The sequence below is a fragment of the Panthera leo genome, chromosome A3, assembly GCF_018350215.1.
Source record: "Panthera leo isolate Ple1 chromosome A3, P.leo_Ple1_pat1.1, whole genome shotgun sequence".
NCBI classification, from domain to species: Eukaryota; Metazoa; Chordata; class Mammalia; order Carnivora; family Felidae; genus Panthera; species Panthera leo.
In genome coordinates, this window is record NC_056681.1 from 120,897,080 (window position 1) to 120,920,652 (window position 23,573).

The window sequence follows — 23,573 nt, forward strand, 5'->3', positions numbered from 1 at the left end:
AGGCGCCCCCCATTGCTGATATTCTTAATCAGGATGCGAAGAATTATACCTGGCAACATCAACAATGGGTTATTCAGGAATTTCAACTTTGGGAAAATAAGCTGCAACATGCAGACCAACTTTTTTTTTTTTTTTTTTAAAGTAGGCTCCACACCCAAAGTGGGGCTTGAACTCACAACCCCTAGATTAAGAGCTGCATGCTCCACCAACTGGGCCAGCCAGGTGCCCGTAGACCAACTTGTTAAGGAGGATATGAGAAATAACTCTGTCTGCAACCAAGATATTTCATAATTTCTAACACCGCTGGCCCCAATGATCATGCTATATTGGAGAGAAAAGTCCAGTACACTCTGGAAAAGGTCAAACCAGTACCACATAATGAAAGCGCACAGAAGTATCAGAAAGGGAGTTTACAGGATTGTGGTCTTTCCGAACATCTCAATCTGTTAAATCACTTACTTAATCATTTACGACCAAGTCGCAATTCCCCCTAACTGGCTTCTTTGTGGCTGTCTATGAAGACATGCTAGAAAACCAATGTGACAACAAGGAGGACATTCTTTTTTTCTACACTCAATGAACTCACAACCCTGAGATCTGTAGTTGCAAACTCCACCAACTGAACCAGCCAGGCACCCAAAGGAGGATGTTATTTTACTTTTTTTTTTTTTTTAAAGCTTAAAAACAATTTTTTTCTTAAGCACCAAGGAGAACATTCTTCATAAAACATTAGAGTTGTGTGAAATCCTAAAGAAAAGGACGCTAGGGGAGCCTGGGTGGCTCAGTCGGTAAAGTGTCTGACTTCAGCTCAGATCATGATCTCAGGTTCATGAGTTCGAGCCCCTGTCAGACTGTGCTGACAGTTCAGAGCCTGGAGGCTCCTCCTGATTCTGTGTCTCCCTCTCTCTCGCTGCCCCTCCTCTGCTCGCGCGCTGTGTCTCTCAAAAATGAATAAACATAAAAAAAATTTTTTTAAAGAAAAAGAAAAGGACACTATAAGAAAGGAATATTGGAAATATACTGGAAGATCCCTTCAAAGCAAACCACCACAGAAGTCACCCACCAACAAATGTACAACAATAATATCATTTGGAAGAATTTGATGGAATGCTTTTATTTTAAGAGACTCTAATGCAGGAATTTAAAACTAAAGTGATCGTTCCCTTTGCCTGTGGTAGAAAATGTGCAGTGTGATGCTACTTGGGTGCTGTGGCTATTCAGACTAGTAATTCTGATTCTTTTAAAGCAAAGTAATTTGGAGGGAGGGAGAAGAAACAGAGAGTCCCAAGAAGGAATGTCTGTAGTCTTACCAACATTTACTCTAATGCCTTTGCATCACCTCCTCCCTAAAGGGAGTAAGCGCCACTGTGTTGCATTTGCACCATTAATGAGTGCAGGTAACTTGTACGTGAAGGATATAAAGTAACTTCGGTTTTGGTTCAGGAGCAGGAATGCAATTGTTACATTAGAGACGCTATGCCACACAGTATCTGGCTCACGGTAACCAACTACTGCCAAAAGAAAGGTTTTGTAATAAGATTATGGATGCATCCTAAAAAAATAAAAAAATGTGCAAATTAAAAAAATAAAAACAAAGTCTGATTAATAGACAATAAATATTGTTGGTCAATGATTATTAAATGCTTCAGTAATTTAGGAGAAAAAAATCTAGGTGACTATTTGCTACTGAAAATGTTGGAGTATTTTTCTACACAAAGAAGTTGAAATGAAAATATTTTATTTCCCTACAAAGAAACAAATTTAGACTGGAATAACATATCCCCTCTTCCATTTTCTACCTGTTTAGTTTGTCTTCCATTCATTTTAAAGGAATTTGGGTCACAGAAGAACATTCTAAGGCACCATTTAAACATATGCTTCTATTATTATTATCATCAGCTCTCTGATTCTAGCTGTGTAGGGTGGTTTGCCATTTGGAAATAATAGAAGTGAAATGCCTTGAAGAGAGCCTACTATACAGAAAACACTCAATAGGTGGTAGCTAAAAACAATACACAAAAGCACAACAAGAGGAACTGAAGAGGATTGTTAGCCTAGATATAAAAACTATACTCAAATAACTATTTACAAGAAACACCTTTAAACATACAGACACATACATAGTTAAGTTGAAATTAAGGGGCGCCTGGGTGGCGCAGTCGGTTAAGCGTCCGACTTCAGCCAGGTCACGATCTCGCGGTCCGTGAGTTCGAGCCCCGCGTCGGGCTCTGGGCTGATGGCTCGGAGCCTGGAGCCTGTTTCCGATTCTGTGTCTCCCTCTCTCTCTGCCCCTCCCCCGTTCATGCTCTGTCTCTCTCTGTCCCAAAAATAAATAAAAAAAAAAAATAAAATAAAAAAAAAAAAAAAAAAAAGAAATTAAAAGGAAGGAGAAAGATACACCATGTAAGCAAGCACCAATCATAAGGAAGCTGGTATAAGTAACTATATTAGTATCAGGCAAAGTAAACTTCGACACAAAATTATTAGGGATTAAAAGAGATGTTTCTTTACTGCTAAAAAGGTCAATTAATCAGAAAAACAATTTTTACCTCTGCACAGACCTAACTACATAGCTTTAGCATACATGAAGTAAAATGTTGACAGAAATAAAGGAGAAGTAGACAAATCCACAATAATAGGTGTAGATTTTAGCACAGATCTGTAACTGATAAAATAAGCAGAAAAATAAAGCAGTAATTTAATTGATTGAAAAGTTATAGTAATTAAGAGAAAGTGTAGCTGGCAAAAGATAGGTGGACCACTCAAAGAGAATGGAGAGTCCAGAACTGATCATGTGATTTACACAAAGCTGCCACAGCAATCGGGCCAGGAAAGAAGTCTCTTCCACAGTGTAACATCTGGGACTTGGCCACGTGACTTGCTCCAGCGGATGTCAGAAGAGTGACACAAGTAAAACTTTGCTTAGTGGGACGAGCCTTGTGCCTCTGCCCTTGTTATGACAACATGGAGAAGCAGGCTGCTGATTCAAGGAGAAGAGACACAAGGAGCAGACCCAGACTCACAGGGATGTGGCCTAGATTAGCGCTCCCTCAGATGACCTGCAAACGTGAATGAGCTCAGCGGAGACCAGAAAAGCCATACCAGCCAACACATAAATACTTATCATAACAGGCCAGGAGATTTTCCTATATGTTTACTGAGCAATGCTGATTGATACATCCATATAAACAAATGTAAATGTGGACCATTACCAATAAAAATAGGATGGATCACTGATTTCATATAATGGATTATACTATAGAAATGAAAATAGATGAGGTACAGTTACATACATCAACACAGATGAGTCTCAAAAACAAAAGTTGTACGACACATATAATAACATTCATATCATGGGGGCGCCTGGGTGGCTCAGTCGGTTAAGCGTCCGACTTCAGATCAGGTCATGATCTCACACTCCGTGATTTCGAGCCCCACATCAGGCTCTGTGCTGACAGTTCGGAGCCTGGAGCCTGCTTCGGATTCTGTGTGTCCCTCTCTTTCTGCCCCTCCCCTGCTCATGCTCTCTGTCTCAAAAAACAAATAAAAACATTTTAAAAAATAACATTCATATCATGTTAAAAAAAAAAAAAAAGCAAAGCTGCCTTTCTTTTTCCTTACTAAACAACTTGGTCCAAAAGCCAATAGTATGGCAGAACATGGGAACCAGAAACAATAGGAGTTGTGGTGGCCCAGAACAGGGACTCAGAGTCTAAGCAGGGTGAAGAAGGTCTCTGCACAGGAAAGCTAACCATCTGCATGGTGCCAGAGCCTGATGAACACAAGAAGGGTGTCCATGCAGGCGGAGGTGAAGCAGGGGTGGTCAGAGCTTACGCGGGTGAGGGGTGTGTCCCACACAGAAGACTTGTCCAGTACACACTGCCAGCAGCCCACTGGGGTGAGGAATATATCCAAACTGAGGGGCAGAAGAAGTGGCACAGAATGGCCTGTGTCAAGCAAAACGGAAAGAACCTTCTCGCAGAGGAGCGGCCAACTGCAGCGTCAGAACCAGAGAGGGGTGAACAGAGTGCACAAGCACCGGGGAGAAGAGGCTGCACTGAATGTCACCGAGAGGGTAAAGAGGCCAGCGGCACAGGGTGTTGAAGTGGTCTGGGGTGATGTGTCAGAGACCCAGCGGGAAGAGAAGGGAACTCAAGTGAGAACTCAAGAAGGATATGGTAAAGCCCAGGCAGGGTGAAGAAGTCTTCCATGAGGGGGAGGTGGCAATGGGGAACAAAGAGATTGACTCCACACAGGAGAACTAATCAATCAATAAATATATTAAGAATAATTGAAGCCAGGCTATTCAGTATGGGAGAAATCAGTTATAAATACAGAAAGGAAAAAACTGGAATAAACTCCATGGTGGTAGATTGAGTTTGGCAGTATCTATGTGAACTCATGCTTTTTGTTCTGCAAAGATATAGAAAATACAGATATATATGTACATGTGTGTATACACCTATCACTCTCTCCACTCAGAGGGCCTGAGAACGGTGGGTAGCCACTGTCCACTGAAAAAGAACCAGGGCTTCTGAGAAAAAGTACAGACTAAAACTTGAAAAAACTTTTGTGCCAGAAAACAAAGAAATAAAGAATGATGGGAACATGTCAGTAAGATAAAGGCAGTCCCGCTGACTATATCTGGGAATATATGAGCATTAAAATAAATTTTGCTGGTGAGAGCATACAATCCATCAAATAAAATAGGAACCATGAGAAGATGTAGGTATAAATAAACGAATAAATCTGATGTCATAGGAAAAACATGTAATTATGCAATTTCAAACCTCCTACTCAGAAAATATGTATTAACTACAAAGAGAAAAAATAACTTTATATTAAAGGAGACTGTCAGATATCCCTTTAACCAAGTGAACAAACATGGGGCACCTGGGTGGCTCACTCGGTTAAGTGTCCCACTTCGGCTCAGGTCATGATCTCATGGTTCATGAGTTCGAACCCCACATTGGGCTCTGTGCTGACAGCTCAGAGCCTGGAGGCTCTTTGGATTCTGCGTCTCCCTCTCTTTCTGCCCCTCCCCCACTCACACTCTGTCTCTCAAAAATAAATAAATGTTAAAAAAATTTAATAAAAAAAGGGAACAAATTTAACATCATAGTGGGACAAAATGTAAATTATGCCACCTAACAGAACGCAATGAGATACAAAAGCATCACTTTTGTGATATTCCTGCCAAAATTAGAGAACTAAATATAATTATGAGAAACAATCAAATACAAAATTGGCCCGTAATTAAAAGAAAAATACCAAGGTTATAAAAATCAAAGAAAGAGTGCGGAACTATTATTTCAAACTCAACATAATAAAAGCCATATATGAAATTCCCATAGCTAGTATCAGCCTCAGTGGGGAAAAATGGAGAGCTTTTCCTCTTCGGTCAGAAACAGGACAGGAATGACCAGTCTCATCACTACTAGTTAACACAGTACTGGACGTCGTAGCCTCAGCAATCAGAAAACAAAAAGAAATAAAAGGCATCCACATTGGCAGGAAGAAGTCTAACTTTCACTATTTGAAGATGACATGATACTCTATCTGGAAAACCCAAAAGACTCCACCAAAAATTACTAAAACTAAATACACGAATTATGCAAAGCTGCAAGATATAAAATCAACATACAGAAATCTGTTGCATTTCTATACACCAATAATGAATCAGCAGAAAAAGAAATTAAAGAATCGATCCCATTTACACCTGCACCAAAACCAGTAAGATACCTAGGAATAAACCAAATGAAAAAGGTTAAAAGATCTGAAAACTACAGAACACTTATGAAAGAAATTGAAAAGAACACAAAGAAATAGGAAAAAAATTCCATGCTCATGGATTGGAAAAACAAACATGATTAAAATGTCTATACTACCCAAAGCAATCTACACATTTAATGCAATCCCTATCAAAATATCACCAGCATTTCTCACACAGCTAGAACAAACAATCCTAAAATTTGTATGGAATCACAAGAAACCATGAATAGTCAAAGCAATCCTGACAAAGAAAAGCAAAGCTGGAGGCATCACAATTCCGGACTTCAAGCTATATTACAAAGCTGTAGTCATCAAGACAGTATGGTACTGGCACAAAAACAGACATAGATCAATGGAACAAAACAGAAAATCCAGAAATGGGCCCACAACCATGTGGTCAATTCATCTTCAACAAAGCAGGAAAGAATATGTAATGAGAAAAAGGTTTCTTCAACAAATGGTGTTGGGAAAACTGGACAGCAATATGCAGAAGAATGACACTAGACCACTTTCCTACACCATACACAAAACTAAATTCCAAATGAATGAAAGACCTAAATGTGAGACAGGAAACCATCAAAATCCTAGAGGAGAATACAGGCAGCAACATCTCTGACTTCAGCCATGGCAACTTCTTACCTGACACACTGATGGGAGACAGGGGAAACAAAAGCAAAAATGAACTATTAGCACTTCATCAAGATAAAAAGTTCTGCAGAGAAAAGGAAACAATCAACAAAACTAGAGGGCAGCCTATGGAATGGAAAAGATATATGCAAATGACATATCTGAAAAAGGGTTATTATCTAAAGTCTATTAAGAACTTATCAAACTCAACACCCAAAAAACAAATAATCCAGTGAAGAAATGGGCAAAAGACATGAACAGACATTTTTCCAAAGACATCCAGATGGCTAACAGACACATGAAAAGATGTTCAACATCACACATCACCAGGGAAATACAAATCAAAACCACAATGAGATACAACCTCACACCTGTCAGAATGGCTAACATTAACAACATAGGAAAACAACAGATGTTGGTGAGGATGTGGGCAAAGGGGAACCCTCTTGCACTGTTGGTGGGAATGCAAACTGCTGCAGCCTCTCTGGAGAACAGTATGGAGGTTCCTCAGAAAGTTAGAAACAGAACTACCCTAGCCCTAGCAATTGCACTACTAGCTATTTATTCAAAGGATACAAAAATACTGATTTGAAGGGGCACATATACCCTGATGTTTACAGCACCATTAGCAACAATAGCCAAACCATGGAAAGAGCCCAGGTGTCCATCAACTGATGAATGGATAAAGGACACGTGTGTATATGCATGCGTGTGTGTGTGTGTGTGTGTGTGTGTGTGTGTGTGTGTGTGTGTGTGTACATGGATGCACATATACACACAATGGAATATTACTCAGCCATCAAAAAGGATGAAATCTTGTCATGTGCAACAACATGGATGGAACTACACACTGTATTATGCTAAGTGAAATAAGTCAGTGAAAAAAAAAACAAATATCATAATTTCACTCATGTGGAATTTAGGAAACAAAATAGACGAACATATGGGAAGGGGGAAAAAAAGAATATATGGGAGGCAGGGAAGCAAACCATAAGAGATTCTTAATGATAGAGAACAAACAGTGTTAATGGAAGGAGGTGGGTGGGGGACTGGCTAGATGGGTGATGAGCATTCAGGAGGGCACTTGTTATGATGAGCACTGGGTGTTGTTATATGTAAATTATTAATCACCAAATTCTGATTCTGAAACCAATACTACACTATATGTCAACTAACTAGGATTTAAATAAAATTTTGGAAGGAACAAAAAACACAACAACAACGACAAAAAAACCCAGAAACTGGGACATGTGTGATTCTGAATAGTCTTTGGATAAAATGGATAATATCGGATTAAATGGCAAACTTTGAATAGGGCCAAACATTAGCTGGAAGAAGTGTATCAGTGTTACATTTCCAGATGGTTGAACTGTGGTTATATGGGATAATGCCCATATTTGTAGGAAATATCAGAGTACTTTGGGTGATGGGTCATCAGCTTGGCAACTTACTCTTGAATGGCTAGGAAAAAAAAGTTCTTTATAGTGTTCTTAACATTTTTCTGTATGTTTATGATTGTTGTAAAACTTAAGATAATTAATTGAAAATGAGCAAAAAAACTCAATATTTTTATTTATTTATTTTTTTATTTATTTTTTTATTTTATTTTATTTTTTTTTATTTTTTAATATATGAAATTTACTGCCAAATTGGTTTCCATACAACACCCAGTGCTCATCCCAAAAGGTGCCCTCCTCAATACCCATCACCCACCCTGCCCTCCCTCCCACCCCCCATCAACCCTCAGTTTGTTCTCAGTTTTTAACAGTCTCTTATGCTTTGGCTCTCTCCCACTCTAACCTCTTTTTTTTTCCCTTCCCCTCCCCCATGGGTTTCTGTTATGTTTCTCAGGATCCACATAAGAGTGAAACCATATGGTATCTGTCTTTCTCTGTATGGCTTATTTCACTTAGCATCACACTCTCCAGTTCCATCCATGTTGCTACAAAAGGCCATATTTCATTTTTTCTCATTGCCACGTAGTATTCCATTGTGTATATAAACCACAATTTCTTTATCCATTCATCAGTTGATGGACATTTAGGCTCTTTCCATAATTTGGCTATTGTTGAGAGTGCCGCTATAAACATTGGGGTACAGGTGCCCCTATGCATCAGTACTCCTGTATCCCTTGGATAAATTCCTAGCAGTGCTATTGCTGGGTCATAGGGTAGGTCTATTTTTAATTTTCTGAGGAACCTCCACACTGCTTTCCAGAGCGGCTGCACCAATTTGCATTCCCACCAACAGTGCAAGAGGGTTCCTGTTTCTCCACATCCTCTCCAGCATCTATAGTCTCCTGATTTCTTCATTTTGGCCACTCTGACTGGCGTGAGGTGGTAACAACTCAATATTTTTAAAAGATACATATGTACTTGGCAAACCTATGAATAAAACCAGATGAAGGATGCGCTTGGGTGGCTCAGCTGTTAAGCGTCCGACTCTTGGTTTCAGCTGAGGTCATGATCTCAGTTTCAGGAGTTCGAGTCCCTCACTGGGCTCTGTGCTAACAGCGCAGAGGCTGCTTGGATTATCTCTCTCCCTCCCTGTCTCTCCCCTACCCATGCTGTCTCTCTCTCAAAATAAAGGACTTAAAAAAAAAAAAAAAGCAGAAGAATAACACAAATTCAGAATAGAGTATCTCCTGCACAAAAGGAAAGAAATATGACCAAAGAAAGGCACACAGATACATTGGTGTTTGTTTTGAGTGAGGCAGTGTATGTGTTTATCTTATTAATTTAACTATACATATATAACTTTTATGTAAAACATTTCTCTCCAAAATGTTTAAATGTTTTTAAATAAAGAAGGAAACCTATGCACAGACAGTATGTTCCTACTTCTAATTAAAACGAACAAAAATTTTTCGGGTGCCTGGCTGGCTCACTTGGAAGAACACGAAACTTGTCATCTCAGGATCATGAGTTCAAGCTCCATGATGGGGGTAGAGTTTACTTAAAAAATAAAATAGGGGCTCCTGGGTGGCTCAGTCGGTTGGGCGTCCGACTTCGGCTCAGGTCATGATCTCACGGTTTGTGAGTTCGAGCCCCGCGTCGGGCTCTGGGCTGATGGCTCAGAGCCTGGAGCCTGCTTCCAATTGTGTGTCTCCCTCTCTCTCTGACCCTCCCCTGTTCATGCTCTGTCTCTCTCTGTCTCAAAAATGAATAAACGTTAAAAAAAATTTAAAAAAATAAATAAATAAAAATAAAAATAAAAATAAATTTAAAATATTAAAAATTTTAAGAGATAAAAGACTGGAAAAACCCATGAAACTGACAATAGTGATTATCTCCGGGTGATGGAATTTCAAATGACTTCAATTTCTTTCAATATTTTTCTGTATATTTTTCAACAGAAAATATGCACATAATGCTAATGACTGATTTTAAAATATATTAAAAATAATTCTTCTAAAATTATATATCTAGGGGCGCCTGGGTGGCTCAGTAGGGTAAGCATCTGACTCTTGATCTCAGCTCGGGTCACAATCTCATGGTTTGTGAGATGAGCCCTGTGACAGACTGCAATGACAATGCAAGACCTGCTTCAGATTCTCTCTCTCCCTCCCTGTCTGCCCTTCCCTCACTTGTGCACACGTGTGCATGCTCTCTCTCTAAATAAATAAATAAACATTAAACAAAAATGGTTACAGGGCACCTGGGCAGCTCAGTCACTTAAGCGTCCAACTTTGGCTCAGGTCACGATCCCATCGTGAGTTCAAGCCCCACATTGGGTTCTCTGCTGTCAGTGCAGAGCCTGCTTCGGATCCTCTGTCCCCCTCGCTCTCTGCCCCTCCCTGGCTCACCTTGCTCTTTCTCTCTCAAAAATAAGCAAACATTAAAAAAAAGATACTTTCACTTAAAAACAATGGTTACAAAAGTAAATTAAAAATAAATTAATAAAATTACATATTTAGATATATAGGAAAACTAACCAAATGATAATCCATACAACAAACTGAAAATACTTCATCTCCAAAAATTTTTATTTTCATGATATATTATGTTTAGAGAACTGCTAAGATCCTTGCTTAGTTCTTAAACTCTGCCTACTGAACTGAAAAGAAATTTAAAAAGGAAAAAAATTAAGACAAATAATGAAATGGAAGACTCACCTATGAGAAATGTTAAATTTCTGGACAATCCGTTTTCCATTGGCTAACCAGATCTGTACATTAGTGATGGGTTCCAGGTTGTTTAGTTGAACAACAGACAAATTTTTATTCTCGACTTCAATACTCTTTGCCTTAGAAACAATTTTTGGTGTGGCACTAAGAAAATCCAGACAACAAAATCAGACGCATGTTGTTCATTAAGCAAAACCTTATCATTAAATAATTGCTACAAAAATTTTACATTAAGTATACTTTAGCAAGATTTTAGTAAGTCAATGCTATTTCCTCAATAATAACAATATTATTTATGTCCATCATATATGATGAGATGAATGTAGGAACCTAATGAAATTAGGCATATCTGAGTAATTTGTAAGACTGTAGAATGCTATGTAAATATATGATAAAATATTGTAAATATATTGTAATTATCTAAATAGCACCTTACAGAATAATTTTACAGGGTTATTAGATCCATGGACTTTACCTTTACCTACTACTCCCCATTTCTGTAAGAAATGGGGCACCTGTGTGGCTCAGTCAGTTAGTGTTCGACTTCAGCTCAGGTCATGATCTCACAGTTCCTGAGATGGAGCCCCATGACAGGCTCTGTGCTGACAGCTCAGAGCCTGGAGCCTGTCTTCAGATTCTGTGACTCCCTCTCTCTCTGCCCCTCCCCTAATTGCGTTGTCTCTCTCTCTCTCTCTCCCAAAAATAAATAAAACTTTAAAAAAATTTTCTGTAAAAAATAAGAAGTTTTCAAGAGATTAATCTTTGAGTTATAAAGGGGGAAAAAAGGAAGCAAAGTATTTCCTGAATATTCTGAAAGTTACATCTGAATTTTTTTTAATGTTTATTCATTTTTGAGACAGAGAGACAGAGCATGAGTGGGGGTGGAAGGGAATGTGTGCAGACAGAGAGAGGGAGACACAGAACTCAAAGCAGGCTCCATGCCGTCAGCACAGAGCCTAATATGGGGCTCAAACTCACAAACCATGAGATCATGACCTGAGCTGAAGTTGGACGCTTAACCGAGCCACCCAGGTACCTCAACATCTGAATATTTTTATATGTGTGGATGAATATGTAGATAACTTTACCAACCTTGATAATATATGAGAATGCATAAAAATACAAGCGATCACGTATGTAACCTCTTTGTAATTGTGTCATAAGACAGAGTTAGATATGATGAAGACTGCAAAATGTGACACTAAAGGCTTTGATATGGATACTAACTTTATCATGCATTTTTTCAGTTTTATTACCTCACAATTCAGATACTTATCACAGAACACAACGTTGAAGGCACTGATAAGTAAAAAGTTGAACCCTATATTCAAAACTTAACATATGTACTCTGTAACATTAATGGCAATGATCAAGGAGTGGGTGCAAGGGAGAAAAATTATATATACATCCAATTCTGCCTAATGTCCTAAATAATCCACGTCCTTTTAATTTGGTAAAATCAAAAAAGCCTCCATGATTTTTTTAGTGTACTACCAGCATGTGTTAATTTACACTAAAGTAAATAGGACCTAGGAGTCCTCATGAAAGTTAAGAATAATCTCACTTCCAATGAGAGAAATGATAAGGTCTTTATATATGGTCTATATTGTAAAATAATGACAAGCTGAGTATTAGTCAAGCCTCTGTTTATGGAAAGCACAGCTAATGAGCCTATTTACCTTCCCAGTCTATGACCCTGTCCTGAAAAGGGCTGGAACACCGGCTTCGTTGACACACATACTTCATTTTTTTTGTCTTCAACTTTAACATCCACCTCCTCTTTATCAAAAATTCCCTGTAATTCCAAAGGTAATTCCCTAGGAAGGAAAAGAAACAAAGTGATAAAGCTCCCGATGTGTTTTTTTTTCTCTGAAAAACATATTCCGTATGCAAACAGAACTGAAAAGTATATAGAAATAAGAGACATATATAATACAATAAAAAACTAAATATATTCTTAAGACTTTATTTTTAAGTAATCTCTCCACCCAATGTGGGGCTCAAACCCACAACCCAATCAAGAGTCAGATGTTCTACTGACTGAGCCAGCTATTTGCTCCCAAACTGGATGTATTTAAAATACAGTCAAATGAGATGAATACCAAGAAATAAGAACAATACAGAGTAATTTCTTTTCATGTTTGTTCATTTATTTTTGAGAGAGCCCACACACGAGTTGGGGAGGGGCAACGAGAGAGGAAACACAGAATCCGAAGCAGGCTCCAGGCTCTGAGCCATCAGCACAGGGCCCGACGTGGGGCTCGAACGCACAAACTGTGGAGACCATGACCTGAACTGAAGTCAGATGCTTAACTGACTGAGCCACCCAGGTGCCCCAAATACAGAGTTAATTTTTAAGACTACAAATTCATGAACAGCTTGTGTTACTCAGCAGTACCTAGAATAGTACTAAAGTCATGAAATATTTGATGACTATATTCTGCTAAATTTAAACAATTTGATCTCTTTGTAGGTGTCTGAATAAAACTAAAAATGTGCTAGAAAAATCAGGCTCTCATTTCCACTTTTAAATAGAAATATAAAAAAATGAAAAACTATATAGATTTACTCTACACATGATGAAATAAAATACAAAACATGTAGAATTTAAAAAAGCGTTTTCACATTTCATACTCCTAACAGAAAGATAAAGTAACACAGTTAGGACGTGGACTCCATCAGAGGCTCTGTCTCATATACCACAGATGCTTCTCTTCTGAACAAGGTAAACTTTTTTGAATCTTATGATCTTTTAAAAGCAGAGTCTTGGGGCGCCTGGGTGGCTCAGTCGGTTGAGCGTCCGACTTTGGCTCAGGTCATGATCTCGCGGTCCGTGAGTTTGAGCCCCGTGTCAGGCTCTGTGCTGACCGCTCAGAGCCTGAAGCCTGTTTCAGATGCTGTGTCTCCCTCTCTCTCTGACCCTCCCCCATTCATGCTCTGTCTCTGTCTCAAAAATAAATAAAAGTTAAAAAAAAAAAAATTTAAAAGCAGTCTTTTCTAATGAACACTTGAAACAATGTTATGGAATACACAGATATATGAGCAATGAACTTCCATGGGAAAATTTTAACGAAATTACAAGTTTTAACATATTTATAAAATAATTTTTTCTTGATAACTGAAATAATACAAATTCATTTTATACTTAGGATTTTTGTACTTTTCTGTATATGTTATACTTCAAAAAATTTTTATTTAAAAATAAGCAATACATGTTTGTTCTAAAAAAAAAAAAGATGTAAAAAATGTAAACATAAGTCAACTTGGAAAGTGACAATCCTAGGGTACTTGGGTGGCTCAGTTGGTTAAGTGACTAACTCTTATTCTCAGCTCAGCTAATGATTTCATGGTTCCTGAGATCAAGCCCTGAGTCAGGCTTTGCACTGATGGGTGGAGCCTTCTTGGGATCCTCTCTCAATGCCATCCCCCATACCCTCATACATTCACTCTCTCTCAAAATCAATAAATAAATAACTAAAAAGAAAGAAAGTGACATTCCTTATAAACCTACTCTCACTTTAATAAAAAAAACTGGGGCACCCGGCTGGCTCAGTTGGTAGACTATGCAATTCTTTCACTTTTTTTTTTAAAGTAATCTCTACACCCAATGTAGGGCTCAAACGCACAACCCCTAGGGCTCAGGAACCCAATTGAACCAGTCAGGTGCCCTGAGCATGCAATTCTTGATCTTGGTTGGGATTGTGAGTTCAAGCCCCATGTTGGGCCTAGAGCTTACATTAAAACAAAAACATAAACAACACACGTTGGGGCACCTGGGTGGCTCAGTCAGTTAACTGTCTGACTTCAGCTCGGGTCATGATCTCGCAGTTCGTGAGTTCAAGCCCCGTGTCTGGGTCTGTGCTGAGAGCTCAGAGCCCGTAGCCTGCTTCAGATTCTGTGTCTCCCTCTCTCTCTGCCCCTCCTCCACTCATGTTCTGTCTCTGTCTCTCTCTCTAGAAAATAAACATTAAAAAAAAATTTTTAAACCCCACAAAACTCTGGTGTTTTATCTCCTAGATTTTCTCTATACATATAATAAAACTCCATGTAATTGTTTAATTTTTTCTGCAGATGATATTGATGTATACAAATTATCAGTATTCTCTGCAAACTGCTTTTTTTTTTTTTTTAAGTTTATTTATCTGTTTTGAGAGAGACAGAGCATCTCAAGCAGACTTCATGCTGTCAACACAGAGCCTGACGTGGGGCTGGATCTCACGAAGTGTGAGATGAAGACATGAGCCAAAATCAAGAGTCAGACGCTCAACTGACTGAGCTACCCAGGTGTCCCTGCAAACTTTTTAAAAATAAAAGATACCACAGAAATCTTCTCATGTTAATATATAGACGTATATCATTCACTTTTATCAAATGCATACTGTTATAAAGCAGATCAAACGGTACAAATACATAAAATGTTCTTTCCATTTTTTTCTTAGTGATTCATAGGAATTGTATATATATTCCATTTGCATGACATACATGAAACAAGTACTTCCAGTCTGGCAGTTCTCTTTTGACTGCATATAAGTGTTGCTGGTAAATATGTTTTTAATATTTATATAATGAGATTTATCTATATTTTTTACACTGCTTCAGGGATTCGTGCCAACCATAGCTATATGTAATAATGTGGATTCTGCCAAATGAAACATGCTTAAAATATCCTTGAGTTTACAAAGAGTGCTTACCCCTTTTTGATGGAGTTTAGAAACTGCTGACTTGCACCATCAGAGTAACTTCGGAAATCGTCATTGACCGTGAATCCGTTTTTCCATAATTTTATACTAACATCTACCTGCAAAACAGTAAGAAAAAAATGTATTACGTTAATAAAATGTACTAGATTAAAATCCTGCATTTTTTTCTATTGTATATATTTTATGTATCATTCATTTCCTTTTTAAAATTGATAAAATTGACATATAACATCGTACTTATTTTTAGTGTACAACAAAATGACCTTATATATGCACATACTGCGAGATGATGATCACATTTTGGTCAACATCCATTACCAAACTACAATTTTTTTTCCAGTTTTACTGAGAAACTAATACACATCACTATGTAAGTTTAATGCATAGAACATTATGCTCTGATTTACGTGTATTGTAAAATAATTACCACAATAGGTTCAGCTAACACTCATAATACTCCTATAGATACAATAAAAAGAAAAGAAGGGGTGCCTGGGTGGCTCAGCTGGTTGAGCATCCAACTTCGGCTCTTGGTTCCTGAGTTCCAGCCCCAGGTCCAGCTCTGTGCTGACAGCTCAGAGCCTGGAGCCTGCTTCAGAACTGTGTCTCCCTCTCTCTCTGCCCCTCCCCTGCTTGTGTTCTGTCTCTCTCTCTCTCTCTCAAAAAATACATAAACATTTTAAAAAATTTAAAAAAAAAAACAGAGAAAAAAAATTTTCTCCTTGTGATGACAACTCAGAAGATTTACTCTAATTTTCCTATGTATCAGAGCAGTCATCCATTGTGCATTATAACTCCAGTAATTATTTATCTTACACTTGGAAGTTTGTACATCCTGATCACCTTCTGCAAAATTTTTTTTTTAACATTTATTTATTTTTGAGAGACAGACAGCAAGACACAATGCGAGCAGGGGAGGGGCAGAGAGGGAGACAGAATCTGAAGAAGGCTCCAGGCTCTGAGCTGTCAGCACAGAGCCCAACATGGGCCTCAAACCCATGAACTTCAAAATCATGACCTGAGTTGAAGTTGGATGCTTAACCCACTTAGCCACCAAGGTGCCTTTTTAATGTATCACTCTTAAGAGCAAACTTCAAGTGTAAAATATCAAAAATAATGTATATAGGGATCCGTGGCTGGCTCAGTCGGTATAACATGAGACTCTTGACCTGGTTGTGAGTTTGAGCCCCAGTTGGGCATAAAGTTCACTTTAAAAAATGTATATACAGGGGTGTCTGGATGGCTTAGTTGGTTAAGCATCTGACTTCAGCTCAGGTCATGCTCTCATGGTTTGAGAGTTTGAGCCCCAAGTTGGGCTCTGCACTGCCAGTGCAGACCCTGCTTGGGATTCTCTCTCTCTCTCCCTGTCTCTCTGTCCCTCTCCGACTCAAACTTTCTCAAAATAAACTTAAAAAAATAAAAATAGGGGCGCCTGGGTGGCTCAGTCGGCTGAACACCCAACTTCAGCTCAGGTCATGATCTCACGGTCCGTGAGTTCGAGCCCCGCATCGGGCTCTGTGCTGACCGCTCAGAGCCTGGAGCCTGTTTCGGATTCTGTGTCTCCCTCTCTCTCTGACCCTCCCCCGTTCATGCTCTGTCTCTCTCTGTCTCAAAAATAAATAAATGTTAAAAAAAAATTTTTTTTAATAAAAATAAAAATAAAGGCTACATTTAAAATAAAAATAAAAAATAAAATAAAATAAAAATAAAAATAAAAAATGCATATACAGAAACAGAACAAGGGATGCCTGGGTGGCTGAGTTGGTTAAGCATCCAATGCTGGCTCAGGTCATGATCTCAGTTTGTGAGTTGAAGCCCCACATCAGGATGTCTGCCGTCAGCGCAGAGCAGGCTTTAGATCTTCTGTCTCCCTCTCTTTCTGCTCCTTCCCTTCCTCTCTCTTGCGTGCTCTACTTTTTTAATATTTAAAAAAATTTTTTTTAACATTTATTCATTTTTGAGAGACAGACAAAGCATGCGTGGGGGAAGGGCAGAGTGAGAGGGAGAAACAGAATCTGAAGCAGGCTCCAGGCTCTGAGCTGTCAGCACAGAGCCCGACGAGGGGCCTGAACTCACGAACCAGGAGATCACAACCCCAGCCGAAGTCGGACGCTTAACCAACTGAGCCACCCAGGCACCTCAGCATGCTCTCTCTTAAAAATAAACATTAAAAAAAAAATAAAAAATAAAATAAAACAAAACAAAATAAAATAGAGCAAAACAGGGGTGCTTGGCTGGCTCAGACTGTGGAGCACATGATTCTTGATCTTGGGGTTCTAAGTTTGAGCCCCACATTGCGTGTGGAGATAACTTAAAAATAAAAAAATAGGGGCACTTGGGTGGCTCAGTCAGTTAAGCGTCCAACTTCAGTCCAGGTCAAGATTTCACAGTTCATGGATTCTAGCCCCGGGTAGGGCTCTGTGCTGACGGTTCAGAGCCTGGAGCCTGCTTCAGATTGTGTCTCCCTTTCCCTCTGCTCCTCCACATAACGTTAATAATAATAATAATATCTTAAAAAAATACTAAAATAAAATAGAACAAAACAACAAAGAGGTAGAAAATAGGAGAAATAATATAAAAATTAAGTGCCTGGGTGGCTCAGTTGGTTAAGCAGCCAACTCGATTTTGGCTCAGGTCATGATCATGGTTTGTGAGTTTGAGCCATGCATAACGTTTTGTTTTTTGCACTGGCAGTGTGGAGCCTGCTTGGGATTCTCTGCCCTTCCCGGCTCCCACTCTCTCAAAATAAATAAGAGGGGGAGGGGGAGGGGGAGGGGGAGGAAAAAAGAAGAGAGAAAAGAACAGAAAATGTCCTAGAATAGTAAAACAAGAGCTTCTACATTGAATGAATGAAAAAGGACCCACATCAAGGCCCATGAGAACATAGAATTAAATATTCTAAAAGCTTTCAGGGAGGGGCTCCTGGGTGGGTCAGTCAGTTAAGCATCCAACTTCAGCTCAGGTCTTGATCTCACAGTTTGTGGGTTCGATCCCTGCATCAGGCTCCGTGCCTGCTTGGGATTCTGTGTTTCTGTCTCCCTCTGCCCCTCCCCTGCTCACGCTCGGTCTCTGTCTCTCAAAAAATAAACATTAAAAAAAAAAAAAAAAAAAAGACTTTAAAGCTTTCAGGAAGTAAAAAATGTGCCACATACAAAAGCTCAGATACCAGAATGGCATTGTATCAATCAAGTGTGAAGGCAGAATAAAGGGAAACATAGACTTAGGCTTGCAAGGCTTTTTTTTTTTTTTTCCTCTTAATTACAGAGAGTGCTCATGCTCCAACAAGTGAATAAGGGAGAAGAACAGAGGGAGGCAGGGAGGCAGGGAGGCAGGGAGGGAGGGAGGGAGGGGGAGGGAGAGAGGAGGGGAGGGAGAGAGGAGGGGAGGGAGAGAGGAGGGGAGGGAGAGAGGGAGAGGGAGGAAGTGGGGAGAGAGGGGGGGAGAGAGAGGGAGAGAGAGGGAGAAAGAGGGAGAGAGAGAGAACCTTAAGTAGGCTCCATGTTCAGCTTGGAGCCCAATGTGAGGCTAGATTCCAGCATCCTGGGACCATGCACTGAGCCAAAATCAAGAGTCATCTTGAACACCAAAGGATGCTCAATGACTGAGGTACCCAGGCACCCCTAGGCTTACAAGGTTTTAAGCCATCTATTTCCAATGCTCTCTTCTATTCACACTGTTTTTTATAAAGCTATCCCAAGCCTGGCTTCATCAAGGGCATTCTTCATTGAAACTAGCATGCCCCCGACCAAGAGCAGGGAGAAAATATGGTAATGACTCGTACAGTTTGGTGCTACTGCCTTGATGCCTCCTAAGGCACCAGCAGTTTAACCCACATTGCTTTTGTGGTATTAGTGCAATGTCAACACAATGGAAAAGGTAATAATAACTTACTATTATATATGAAAACACTTTTGACCTCATGGACCCAAAATATGGTCCCTATTTTGAGAAACACTGGAAGAGAAAAAATTATGGACATTTACCTGTTTCTTCTGTTCAGTGGGAGACACACATTTGGCACCAACCTTCTCAGCTTCCTCAAAAAGGCTGTCAACAAAATATTCACAATTTGTTTGTCGATCATCACTAAGAGGTTGGTTGTCAGATCCTGTTTCACAGACCCTACACATAAAAAAAGAAAAATAAGCAGTACTAATTTTCCAAAAAATTACATGAATTGCTCGTTAAGGGATCTTGAACTCAGACGCTTCCTTGTACACAATTCAGACTCACTTCTAAATTAAAATTTTTTTTAATGTTTTATTTTTGAGAGAGAGAGAGAGAGAGAGAGAGAGAGAGGGAGGGAGGGAGGGAGGGAGGGAGGGAGGGAGGGAGGGAGAGAGGGAGAACAAGCAGGGGAGGGGCACAGAGAGAGGGAGACACAGAATCTGAAGCAGGCTCCAGGCTCTGAACTGTCAGCATAGAGTCCAATGCAGGGCTTGAACTCATGATCCACGGGACCATGACCTGAATAGAAGTCGGATGCTTAGCTGTTGACTAAACCACCCAGGTGCCGAGACCCACTTCTAAATTAAGATTCTAGCAGATATGTGACCTTGGGAAGTCATTAACCCTTTTGGTCCAGAGCAAGGTCTTCTCCACTTCAGTCTACTCACATTTGGGGAGGGCTAGTTCTTTGTTGTGTGAGCTGCCCTGTCCATTGTAGGGTATTCAGCAGCACATGTGGCCTTTATCCACTAGATGCCAGTATCATGCTTACTCCACCCACCCCTTCTTCCAGTGTTACAACAACTGAAACCACCTCTAGACATTCCCAGGTGTCCTCTGGGGGACAAAACTTCACCAGGTTGAAAATCACTGGTCCAGAGGAAAAAAATGTGTTCTTTGTAAAAAGCTCAAAATAGCTTCACAAGGTTACTGCAAAGGCTGCTTTGTTTTTTTTCTTTGCTATCAGCACAGAGCCCGATGCTGGGCTCGATCCCACAAATTGTGAGATCATGACAAGAGCCTCAATCAAGACTAGGACTCTTAACCTACTGAACCACCCAGGTGCCCTTGCAGAGGCTGCTTGTAGGCAAACAGGGTTGAGCAATGGAATGTGAAAAGGTCCCACAGTGACCACTTGGCTATGAAGAGGCCCAGCAGGTGACCCACCTCAAAACATCCATAGGCCCTAACAATGGGCTACTCACAACCAAGAAGTTACCAAAAAAGGGAAAATTCCATGTGTTCCCATACCTCTTCACTTTTCCTCTTTAAAACAACCCCCACCCACTGCCTTGTTGCAGTTCCTCCTCTGCAGTCCTGCCCCTGCTCCTTTGAAGTGTATTCAATAAACCCTATCTCCTTTGTTCTGCCTGAGGTGAATTCTTTCACATTTGAGGGCCCTCATCCAATCGATTGAGAGACACCTCATTTAGACACCACAGTTACTATGTACCTTTTGGTCACGGAAAGCACTTTTGAACTAAAGGGGATAGTGTGTCAGGAACGGTCCTAATCATAGTTTTGATTTGCATAACTTCAGAGTGAGATTTCTCACTGAAGACTTTGATTTGTAATTAATACTCCACTATTTTTTAAATCAATTATTTATTATTTTATTATTTTTACATAAAAAAATTTTAATATATTTATTTTTGAGGAGGAGAGAGGCGGGGGGGGGGGGGGGCAGGGGAGAGGCGCACAGAATCCAAAGCAAGCTCCAGACTCAAAGGTCAGCACAGAGCCCAATGTGGGGCTCCAACTCATGAACCGCGAGATCATGACCTGAGCTGAAGTCAGATGCTTAACTGACTGAGCCACCCAGGCGCCCCTTATATCTTTTTGAAGAGAGAGAGAGAGAGAGAGAGAGAGAGAGCAAGCATGCACACATGAGCATGGAGAGGCGGGGGGAGGCACAGAGGGAAAAGGGAAAGAGAGAATCCTAAACAGGCTCCATGTTCAGCACACAGCCCAACATGGGGCTCAACCCCACGACCCTGGGATCATGACCTCAGCTGAAATCAAGAGTTGAACTCTCAACCAACTGAGCCACCCAGGCACCCCTTATTATTCAAGATTTTCTTTTTAAATAATCTCAAAGCCCAACATTGGACCTGAATTTACAACCAGGAGATCAAGAGTCACATGCTCCTCTGAGCCAGCCAGGTGCCTCTCTATTTTTCTTTTTTAAAATGTTTATTTATTGGGATGGCTAGGTGTCTCAGTTGGTTAAGCATTTGACTTTTGGTCAGGTCATGATCTCGCAGTTCATGGGTTTGAGCCCTATGTTGGGCTCTGTGCTGACAGCTCAGAGCCTGGAGCCTGCTTCGGATTCTGTGTCTCCCTTTCTCTCTCTGCCCCTCCCCTGCTTGTGCTGTCTCTCTCTCTCTCTCTCTCAAAAATAAATAAACATTGGAAAAAAATTTTAATGTTTATTTATTTATTTTGAGAAAGAGAGAGAGAGAGAGAGAGAGAGAAAGAGGGAGAGAGCATGAGTGGGGAAGGGCAGAGAGAGAGAGAGAGAGAGAGAGAGAGAGAGAGAATCCCAAGCAAGCTCTACGTTGTCATCTCATCGTAGAGCCCAATGTAGAGCTCAAACCCATGAACCGTGAGTTCATGACCTGAGCTGAAATCAAGAGCTGGACACTCAACTGACTGAGACACCCAGGCACCTATTTTTTCTTAAATTTAGGTATAAACTGACATATTAGTTTTAGGTCAACAACATGATTTGATATTTGTACCTACTATGAAATGATCAGCACAGCAAGTCTAGTTAACATATATCACCATTAACAGTTACAGAATTTTTTTTTTGTGATGAGAACTTAAAAAAAATTTTTTTCTAATGAGGGGCGCCTGGGTGGCTCAGTCGGTTGAGCGTCCGACTTCGGCTCAGGTCACGATCTCGCAGCTGGTGAGTTGGAGCCCCACGTCTGGCTCTGTGCTAACAGCTCGGAGCCTGGAGCCTGCTTCGGATTCTGTGTCTCCCTCTCTCTCTGCCCCTAACCCACTCGCATTCTGTCTCTGTCTCTCTCAAAAATAAATAAACATTAAAAAAATTTTAAAAAAATGTTTTAAATGATTTTAAAAAATTTTTAATGTTTATTTTGGGACGGGGGGGGGGGGGCGGGAGGGAGGAGCAGAGAGAGAGGGAGACACAGACTCTAAAGCAGGCTCCAGACTCTGAGCTGTCAGCACAGAGCCTGATGCAGGGCTCCAAATCACAAACTGTGAGATCATGACCTGAGCTGAAGTAGGATGCTTAATGACAGCCACACATGTGCCCCAGTGATGAGAACGTTTAAGATTTACTCCCTCAGCAACTTCCCAATATACAACAGAATATTATTAACTATAGTTGCTATGCTGTATAGTATATCCCCATTACTTATGACTGGAAATTTGTACCTTTTGAGTCTCTTTGTCCATTTCGCCTACTCCCATCTACTGGTTTTTATTTTGCATTTATGTTTTATTTTGTATTTTTATTTTGCATTTTTTTTTACGAGAAATGTGTAATTTTTTTTAAATGTTCATTTATTTTTGGGATAGAGACAGAGCAAGAGTGGGGAGGGGCAGAGAGAGAGAGGGAAACACAGAATCCAAAACTGGCTCCAAGCTCTGAGTTGTCAGCACAGAGCCCAACGAGGGGCTTGAACCCACAAACCGTAAGATCATGACCTGAGCCAAAGTCAGATGCTCAGCCGACTGAGCCACCCAGGTGCCCCTGTCATAAAAGAAATACTACTGAAGATATTGTTTGAAAGAAAAGATGGTTTCTGGTTTATCTTTTTTTAAGTCATACAGAAAATTCATCTATGTACTGAAATACAATTTCTCAGATTCCATAAATAATGACAACATTTTTGGAGCTCTCATACTGTGCCAGGAACTGCAAGGTAGATATTCTCATCCATATTTTTATAGATAAGGAAAATGAGTCACAGAAAGGCTAAGTTACGTGAATTTACACAGCTAGTAAGTGACAAAGACAGAATCCAAACCCTGTTAATCCGTCTTCCACATCTATGCACCTAAGCATGATATGCTATAAAGCTTCTCTCTTTTCTTTTTTTAAACTTTTTTAACGTTTATTTTTGAGACAGAGACAGAGCATGAGCGGGGGAGGGAGAGAGAGAGGGAGAGACACAGAATCTGAAGAGGGCTCCAGGCTCTGAGTTATCAGCACAGAACCCGATGCGGGGCTCGAACTCACGGACCTTGAGATCATGACCTGTGCCGAAGTTGGACACTTAACCGACTGAGCCACCCAGGCGCCCCTATAAAGCTTCTCTTAATAGCTAACATTATTGAGCACTTATTATATATTTTAGGAACTATTTCAAGTACTCCACATGAGTTAACTCATTCAACCTGCACACTGACCTAAAAGGCACATA

At 40.0% G+C, this 23,573-nt stretch overlaps 1 protein-coding gene across 3 annotated transcripts in view; it reads right to left on the reverse strand.

Moving 5' to 3' along the window:
* The window catches only part of UBXN2A (UBX domain protein 2A), a 44,966-nt gene that overhangs the window by 2,161 nt on the left and 19,232 nt on the right, over nucleotides 1–23,573 (reverse strand). For all 3 annotated transcript variants that reach the window (XM_042933572.1, XM_042933574.1, XM_042933573.1), the window contains exons 3-6: nucleotides 19,209–19,347; nucleotides 15,217–15,323; nucleotides 12,205–12,342; nucleotides 10,514–10,669 (exon numbers count right to left, since the gene is read on the reverse strand). In XM_042933572.1, the coding sequence (XP_042789506.1) occupies nucleotides 10,514–10,669; nucleotides 12,205–12,342; nucleotides 15,217–15,323; nucleotides 19,209–19,347 (540 nt within the window). The remainder of the gene's footprint in view (nucleotides 1–10,513; nucleotides 10,670–12,204; nucleotides 12,343–15,216; nucleotides 15,324–19,208; nucleotides 19,348–23,573) is intronic.